Source organism: Poecilia formosa, unplaced genomic scaffold (genome assembly GCF_000485575.1).
Source record: "Poecilia formosa unplaced genomic scaffold, Poecilia_formosa-5.1.2 Scaffold238, whole genome shotgun sequence".
NCBI lineage: Eukaryota > Metazoa > Chordata > Actinopteri > Cyprinodontiformes > Poeciliidae > Poecilia > Poecilia formosa.
The window spans coordinates 337,856-347,492 of NW_006800177.1; the positions used below are offsets into that span (position 1 = coordinate 337,856).

The window sequence follows — 9,637 nt, forward strand, 5'->3', positions numbered from 1 at the left end:
ATATCTAGCTTCAGAGTGATTCAGCAGGTGAGATTGAGTCCAAAATCCGATGAGATTCATCCGTGCTGTTTAGTGAATCCGTCTCTCTTTAAAGATTTCCCCCCACTTCTTCCTCACATCGTGTCTTTAGGAAACCTTCAAAACAAAAACGGAAGATTTGGGATGTATCTTACATTCGACAGAGTGAAAGAATTACATATAAATAATAGCCTTTACCACCTGTGTAAACTTTGCTGGTGAATGTCATAACACATAATATACGTTTTATAATATGTGTTACGTTGTTTCATTTCTAATGTAGGCTCTTGTGTCAGATAATCTAAGTCAATGTTAGAGAATAATTAATTTTTTTAGATTTACGAAATCTCAGTCAGCCTTCATAGCGGGGCTGAACCCGTATTACACCAAGCAAGCACTGTAGCAATATTAGCTGGTATCTCACTGATGGACATAAATACAGTAAAGTAATATTCTAATCACAATATATACACAATAATATGTCCATCTTACTTGTGAAATGTTGTTTGTGGAGCCCTCACATCAGTAGTCCATCGATCCGAACAACAATATCCCTCAGTGCTGAGGCATCTTCTGCTGTTTTGGTTGAGCAAAGTAGGAGGGACGACCGCTCCAAGATGGCCGCCGAATTTCCTGCCCCGGAGCGGCCAATGCGGGGTTTACTCTTATATTATGTCTATGACACTTACAATAGGTTAAATACTGAGTGAGGAGATATCATCATCATTATTATTATTATAGTAAGCATTTTGTCTCCTCTCTTCTTTTTAATGCCTACCAAGATTATATTTCAAACTTTTAAATAATTGTAATAAATATAGATTAATCAAAAAGAGATACATTTCAAGCATTTATATTTGGTCTTGTGATTATGTTTTCTCGAATTTTTTTTAATGACGTAAATAGGTTGGTATATTGATTGGGTTCAAAGACTTTTGTTTTAATGGCACATGCTAATTAAAAATGTAATTGATATGCTCACCACCAAACATCTTTGGAACCTTTCATTTCTCCCTCACATTGCCTATGAACTCATCCTGTACACCGTTCTGTTACAATACTTGCAGAAATCATTCGGTTTATTTATTTGTTGATATTGTCTATTTAACAGGCTATTTTAAGTGTTTGGGGCGTTTTGCCCTAAAAAAAACAAAAGAGCCAAATCTATGGTCTAAATCAAAATTGCATCTACATAAACTTCCACTAGGGGGAGACTTTGCATTAGAAGTGCACAAATAAGTGTTTTGTTTTGTTTTTTTCCCCACAATGTCTTGCGTTTCCAGGTCTAACTGCAAAACCCTAACTCTGCAATCATTTACATTAAGAGTGAGTAAGAATAAAGAAAAAACACCGATTAAATTATTAAGCATTAATATATTGTCTTTCAGTAAACTAAAAATTGTTATATCTTATCGGGATAAAGTGAAAGGCAATCTTCCACCATTTTGTATTTACATGTATTGGCAAGCTTGCAATGGACTGGTATTACATGTAACTAAGTTATAGACCATCAGCCCCATGTGTGGGAGAGAGTGTTTCAGTTCTTAGTGACGTGGTGTACTCTAATCCTCCCTAAGCCCAGAGCAGCACTGTGGATGTCCATTAGTTTAATGTGCTGCTACTCATCTTTCCTTCTTTGTCTCTTTGTTAACCTTACTTGTTTTTTTTTTTTTCCTTTGCGTCTGAATTTGACATAAATCTTATTTCTCATCTTCCTGTGGAGAGCGAGTAGAATACATATTAAAAAGCAGGTAAAATAAGTATCAAACATGTCAACGTTTTTCTCATTTGAAGTTTTTCTAATGAGGCCATTTATGTAAATTTTATACCACAAACGGCGACAGCAACGCAAGTCGTCCACACTCAGAAGGATAAAAACAAACTAGTCTATAACTGTCAATTTGAATAAGTGTTGAACTCATTAAAAGTTGTGCAAAAGGCACACACTGCTAAGAAATTAGAGAAAATCTGTCAGTATTTAGAAAGCATTCCTGCTGCTATATGCATATCAGTAACACATGCTTTCATATTACCTGATGGTCTATAAAAAGTTGTCATTACAAAAGTATTGCACAGATTGGTGCCATTTGTACATTTTCTGAACCATGTCATATTCTGATACCTCTGAATTTAAGTTTCTGAAATAATTTCATTTTGATGATATTTTAATATAAGCTAGCAAATCTTCACAAGTTAATTAGGATGCTGCCAAGCGATGAATCTGAATAAGATCCATTGATTCCATTCCCTTTATGTTGGGTTTTACATTGCTACCTTGCAGCTCTTTTGCTCAGATACAATGCAACAAAATAGACAGAAAAACTGGATTTGGTCCTACAGTTTAGATGGTTTTATTGGCATTTAACAAGGTACATATTATTTTACAGTGATGATCACAATCCGGAAAGGTAAGGAGACACAAAACTGAGTGGCACTATTGCAAACCGATATAAGCTCCTTCTTTGTTTATCCTGCAGGATGCAGCATACCGTTGCCAAGTTAGGATGTTTTCCTGGATAAATGAATTATTTCATGCTTTGAGAAGCTGATAACATGCATAATGCACTTGATGCTCTATTGCTTTGGTTGTGGAATGGGTCTTTAGTTTATGCAAAGATGTTGCAGACACTTTTTAAAATGTGCTGTATACTTGAACTCACTGCTGTTTGTCTTTGTTGGTATTTGCTCCTCAATAATGCTGTGCAGACCACAAATAAGTGCAATTGTTACTTGTCTCATTTCAAAATGAGCCTTCTGATAGAAATATGTATTTTAATAGACTTTAATGCATTAATAGATAATTAAACTTTGCTTTTTTGTAGTAAGATTAGGTCCCTGAGGAAAATGTTTGCAGTGTAACATCTGTGGCATTAAATCGTTATAACACTCTTCCAATAATAAGATTGGTAATTCACTGGCATACAGATCAGAGACAGTCACATTTCAGGCAAAATTCATGTTCTATTATGTAACTATTAAGTTTTGAGCAGATTCACATCTAGATATATTTATACAGTGCTCAGTGTTTACTGTTTATACAGCCGTAGCATATAGCATAATATATCCTATCTGATTAATACGCAATGCATCTGAGGCAGACAATACTAGAATACCGAGACTGGGAAAGGATAATGTGGACATAAGGTTTACAGACAGTTTATTTTACACAGAGACTTTAAAAAAAAGAAAAGAATGAAGAGAGAAGATGATGAGAGATCAGGGGCACAGAAGCCAGTAAAGATGGACTATGTACAGCGTGGCTAAGACTGGAGTGGATGATGCCTAACTGAACTATTTATTAGCAAAATCCAAAAAAGTGACGTCACAGAGCAACATTGACAACAAGGTTAGGGATTGGATGGAGTGTCAGGTAGGTGTAGGGGTGAGAGCAGGGGAGGGAAGCAATGTATGATATGTGCATGTGTGCAAACTTCTACCAGTATCACAATAAAAGCATGACTGTGCAGCGCCTGCTGTCGGCATTTGGTGTTGGGGGCAGGGCCGGGTTTGGTTGGTGTCACTGGGGTTTAACAGGGATGAGAGCACTTTAAGCTGCCGTTTAGCCACTGCCCAGCATCTTTGTAGCACGCTGGTTGGCCTCATCAATCCTGGTCTTGTTGGAATCAGCCTGAAAGAGAAAAGCAGCAGCTTGTACAGATGCCAGGTTGTTTAGGTAAGACAGAAGTATATACAGAGGTATGTGGAAGGGTTATTTCAGTGAAGGTATTATAAATCGGAATGTAAATAGATCAGATATTCACAGGGCAGCATGTAAATCAGATTTGGTCCATTAGTGTGTTAGAGTCAGAGTAAATCTGCTTGAAATCAGTACATAACCTTATGTTCAGCCTGTAATCCATCATAAACATAATTTTAATCTATGTATTAGCTAAATTGTACCTTGTAGAATTAATTATTTTCTTTATTTTACTGATATTTGTTGGTGTAAGAGTAATTTTTAATGCTTTTATCTGTGACAGTGATATATATTTGTTGAAAAAAATTCTATTTTGTCAGCTTATTTTCTAAGAATAGCAATGTTCTTTTCTTTTGTAATACATTTACATAGAAACTGATTTGTTTCAATCAGTTAATTTATAAAATATATAAAAAAAATAAATAAAACAGTAACAGGTTAAAATATATCTGATTATGTCAAGTAACCAGATGTCTGATTATTTGAAATAATCAGGTATCATGTGAGGATGTGTCCCTGGGTATAGGGACACATCCTCTATATAGTACTGATATGAATGAATGCAGTACCTTCTCCATGATCCTTTCAATCTGGCGGTTCTGCGTGTCGATCTCCTGGCCCATGTCTAAGGCCATGTGACGCAGGTTGCCAATGATCCCGCCCACCTGTTCCAGGTTTTCATCCATCTCATTCTCCCGGGCGTCGTCTGTTACCCTGCAGAATACAAATTATTGTGGCTTACTGTTTTTGGACCTAAAACACGAGATACAATCTGCTAAAAGTGTTTTTAAATTTGTTGAAATTTAAAGGAGCAGTATTATGCATTTTTCAGGTTCTCACTGCCATTTTATGGCATTTATGATAATTGAAGGTAACAATATTACCTTCAGTTGTTATAAAAATGCCGCATTGAATATGATTTCAAAGAAAATTGGCTTCATAATTTGATGCCTTGAAATTGGCCTCTGTTTCTTTAAGAAAATTCAGCTCTTTCTCTGTTTTATCACATCGGTTCTCTATTAACCCTTTAATAACATTTTTACCAGCGTTTCACTGAAAAGCAGCTTGAATAATGAATTCAGCAGATGCGCAGTTCCATCAGGTGTTTCCTAATTGCTGCTGCTGATAGTCTGAAGGAGCTCAGTGGGGAAGTCGGAGGGATGCTCTGTGGTACAAAGACTCGTTTTGGAGACTTCAGCTTCACGGAGGAGCCTCAAAGGCAGCGCTCAGTCCCCCAAACATTTTGCACAGCTGCATGGTTGCCAAGGGAAATTTAATGATTTCTCAAACATGTACTAAAGAATCAAAGCAACACTCCAGGTATGTTTTTGATGAGAGAATAACATTATGATATAAGGCTCAAAAAAGTCTATTTTACATAATACTGCCTCTTTAAGGTTTTGCAGTGCGTCCTGCAACTTTCTTTTGATGTACTTACAAAAATACAGGATACCTGATATATTGTGAAGAAGAAAGAGTAACTCCAAGAGACAAAATTATTAACCAGCATGAAAAAGCAAATTCATGTATGTTAAGTATCTACATTCATAAATAAACAGCAACACATGTTCAAATCTGTATATCTTGAGTATTAATGAATCTGGAAACAACACACATTTACAGAATGTACGTATACCTGCGGATGAAGCCCCCACTGATGGCCATCTGTTCGCGTTCATCTACAACTCGAGCCCCTGGCTGGCTGTTGACCACTCCGTCCTGGTTTGCTCCCCAGGCCTGGCCCCCGCCCTTAATCCTACCACAGACACATTTCAGTCAGGGCCACTGGAGGCATCAAAAAGCTATAAATGTTGACAAACTTTGTGTGGTAAGCGTCTGTATGTTAACTGGTTAGTAAAAGTGATTGTGCACATCTTTGTAGGTCTACATGTGGTGTTCGTTCACTGACGTGTGAAATGTTAATGTGCATGCATGTTTTCCTCTATCAAAACATATATGTGCATATATGTTTAGAATGTAAAATGGCATGAAGCTAATCATTCTAACAGAAGCAGCATGACAAGCACATATGATACACAGCCGTTACATGCATTTGCAGTATGTTGGTGAATAATTGATCCAACATGCAGATCAATTGAACGTAAAAAGCTGAAGTGCTGCTTACATTCAGAAAGAATTTCAAACACAAAAAAACAATTAGCACAGAGAAGATGACAACACACACACACACACACACACATGAAGACCTGTAGAGTGGACATGCAGAGACTTGGTACACAGTGGGAACAGGATCAGACACATGCTGTAGCTATCAAAGAAAGCTGAGCTGTTAGGTCCATGTGGCAAAAATCCCCACAAAAAGAAAGAAAAATTACATAACATTATCATTCTGATTGGAAGACCAGCAGTGATTAGCCCTTCATTTCATTTGGATGGATGGAGCTATATGATGATGTATCACATGCAGTCAAATAAGCAAGTTCAGTTCTTCTTGCTCGTTTCATTAATTAAACACCTGTTAGATGCAGGTCTTTGCTGACAGGAACACTTTCATCAGTTTGTCGACATTGGTAAGTATATTTATCTCGATTTATATGTGATGACACAAATTTTCATATACTCATTAAGTAGAGTAAAAGTATTGCACATTGAAGTAGAATTAATAATGCAAATGAGCGAAATCTGGAATAATTTTGATCATTTCCAAATTATTCCAGATCACCAGACAACGCCAAAGTGCACAGATTGTGTGAAATATGGATCAACAAGTATTAGTGGTACACATACACCACTGTGGTTTTAAGCAAATTTGTGGTTTAATCTCCTCTTGGAGGGTGTCAGTAAGTGGCTGCCGAATAATCAGTAGTCAGGAGCCTTCTCCATTATTGTGAAGGCCATAACAACTACATTTGCTTTTTGGTTTTTTTTGTTGTTTTTTTTATCAACTGTAACCTATAATTACCAACATGTTGCCTTGTTTGTAATAAATCATTATAAAATTTCACCTTTTGAATTCAATTACTGGAAAAGAAAAATCTTTTCACTGGTATTCTGAATTATCAAGCAGTCTTTGTTAGTGTTGGTATATCACACCTATCAGGTGATGCAGTTAGACTGTTAACAAGAAACGTCTCATGCTGTTTAACCCAATGCGTTCAATTCATATGTTTTAAATGAAACATGAGAGTCTATAACCACAGGGTTACATAGCAAGTGGGCAATGGAAGAAAGGGACCAAAGAGCTATAGAATATACAAGATCTTAAACCAAAACAGTAACATATGAAAGCTGAATCAAAATACATGAATCCTGAAAACAAATCAAAAATTATGTGCCAGCTGGTGACAAAAACTACAACTCCTTTATTCTGATCCCTATTGTGCTAATTGAGAAGATCGGTTATTGACTGCCAGGATCCAGTCCAGTACCAGTTTTGGAGAAAAGGATGATCTGTTGTCAAAATATCAACTGTGGGATTAAATACCAAAAATTTAAATTAAAAACATTTTGTTTATACACGTCAGAAAACAAGAAGAAAAGAAACACATTGAACCATTAGTCCGGTGCACTGGAGAATGTGTTTTTTTCTACTGTCAAAGCACCAAACAATACATTTAATTTCTAAGTTTGCATTTCAATTACGTCCAAGATCTCACGGTAGTACCACATAGCTCAAAAGGAAATAACTTGCTGAAAACTATCCATAGCAAGTAGTAACTAATTATATGTAACGTTTCTGAAATAGTAGGTATAAGACATTACAAGAAGAAACTAGAGAAATTTGGTCAAATGGAGACACCCAATAAAAAAATGATTAAAGAAAACTCATCAAACATTGCCAAAAGCTGCTAGGGTTCTCTTATTTCCTTCCTTTTTTGTAGGTCACTTGTGTTTTCTATAGCTCTGAGACAGAACATTAAATAGAGTACATGCATTGGTACACAGGTGCAAAATGCACAGACATGACTCAATGACCATAGTTTGGCTGTTGTGGGCCAGATGTAAGGGACTCATTTGAGCTTTCAAACTACAGCTTTAACTTGAACATTTTGAGTTCAGATAACGTGTTAACTCTTGTGTATTATTAAAATGTAAGAAAGTCTTGAGGAAGGAGGCTGAGGCGTCATGGTACTCAAAGTTTGTAATCTTGAATTAATGTTAAAGTAAGTTTACTTAAATTTAATAGATCACCTTAGGTTAAAGGTTCAGTGTGTACAATGCAATGTTACCTTGTTTGTCCAAGTTGGACACTTAAATAAAGTGAGTCCCGATTCATTCATCATTGAATAATTTTCTATCGTCTTTAAACAGAGTGATTTATTTCAATTGACTTATTAGGATTTTGTCATCATGACTCTGGCCCTTCAACATGGTCAATAAAACAGTTTTTGATCATTTTCACGGTGCATACACTGCCAAAGTCCTGCAGGAGAACAGCATCTCCATAAATCTGATCAAAAGTGAGAGCATGAAGCAATGTAATATCTTCTGCTCAACAGTTATACTGATTTTAGACTTGAGAAAATACAGTGCTTCAAAAAACTTGTCTTATCCAGCAGCCATTGTACAATGCATACAGCAGTAAAACCAGGCTGTAGTTGCTAGGTAATGGCGCTCTAATTGTCAAGTCTATTGTGGCTTAACAAGTGGAAGGTTTTTGAAACTGCTCATTTTCCAGACACCAAAAAACATGAATTTACTGCCAAAAATGACTGGGCTGTTTTTAGAAGCAGCTTTTGAACCCCTAATGGAAGAACAAACACATGTAAAAATGTGAATTTTGCATCATAGGTCCCCTTTTAAAAAAAAACTATTGTGAGACTATAACACTAATCCTCATAATTACATGACTTTATGTTAAAAATTGTAATGAACAGTTCACATGAAATTTCTGGCATCACAAATTTCAATACGCTTCACACTGGAGCTTTAACCACGATCATTTAAAAACATAAATTAGATTAGCGAGCTTTTGATTTTTAAATGGACACCAGAATTATTATATTCAACGGATTTAGTTGAATTGTTGCTTGGTTAAGCAAACACATGATGACGAGGCATCATGCTACTCGGTAGGTGTAGGAGTGAAGGATGGACTTAAAAGCTCGGTTGATGCCGCAGTCGAGATCCTCGTTGATGCTGATACCTGCTGGAAGGGAATCTTTCATCCATTGTGGAATGAAGGGCTTTTGATGGCAACCGTCACGGAGACTGGAGGGCAAATACAGCACCAAAAGAACCCTTATGCACATGCAAGTAGTACATGCTGTATGCATGCAATAATCATTTGGTGATATTAGTTTTAACTCAGACATGCACACGTGCTTGTGCATGCGGTGCTTGTGCCTGTTCAAACAGTGTGTCGTTGTGGCTTCAGGCCTGATTGCTCACAACACAGATTACCATGCTCTACACACCAGAAGCAGGCAGATGGACAGAAAGGCAGGTAGGCACTGAAACACATGCATTCGGGCGACACAGGCAGCACCTACTTGTTACAGGGACATGAACATAGACCACAGAACTGTCCTAGATTGTTCAAATTCTTTTCTGCATCCATCATGTCCTTATTGATTTGGTCCATCCCCTCCTCGATGCGCTCCAGTTGTTCTGATTAGCAACACATTGTCATTTATCCCATCACAAGAACGAAAGCACGTAAGAAGAGAAGAGAGGTGGAAAAAAACGGAAAAGGGAAGTAGAAGGGGGGGGAGGACAAAGGAGAAGAGACAAAAAAAAAGACATAGACTGTGACAAGAGAGACATCAGACATCACCATCACCACCACCACCACCAGCACTGGACAGGCAAGAGCTCGAGGCTCCTGGCCGGTACCTACTTTTTAACACATGGGCATATCAGACCACAGCACTGTCCTATATCTTTTAAATCTTTCTCGGCCTCCTTCAGGTCTGCGTTCACCTTGTTCATGCCCTCCTCCACACGATCAAGTTGTTCTGG

General features: G+C 37.1%; 1 protein-coding gene across 2 annotated transcripts in view; it reads right to left on the reverse strand.

Annotated features, from left to right (window-relative positions):
• Positions 1–2,345: 2,345 nt before the first annotated feature.
• Positions 2,346–9,637, reverse strand: part of LOC103149866 (synaptosomal-associated protein 25-A-like) — a 34,927-nt gene continuing 27,635 nt past the window's right edge. The window contains exons 5-8 of one of the 2 annotated variants that reach the window (XM_007569220.2): positions 9,169–9,286; positions 5,352–5,471; positions 4,285–4,429; positions 2,346–3,646 (exon numbers count right to left, since the gene is read on the reverse strand). In XM_007569220.2, coding sequence (XP_007569282.1) covers positions 3,578–3,646; positions 4,285–4,429; positions 5,352–5,471; positions 9,169–9,286 — 452 coding nt within the window. In that variant the 3' untranslated portion in view covers positions 2,346–3,577. Of the gene's footprint in view, positions 3,647–4,284; positions 4,430–5,351; positions 5,472–9,168; positions 9,287–9,515; positions 9,634–9,637 lie in introns of both variants that reach the window. The other variant, XM_007569221.2, reaches the window with a different exon arrangement.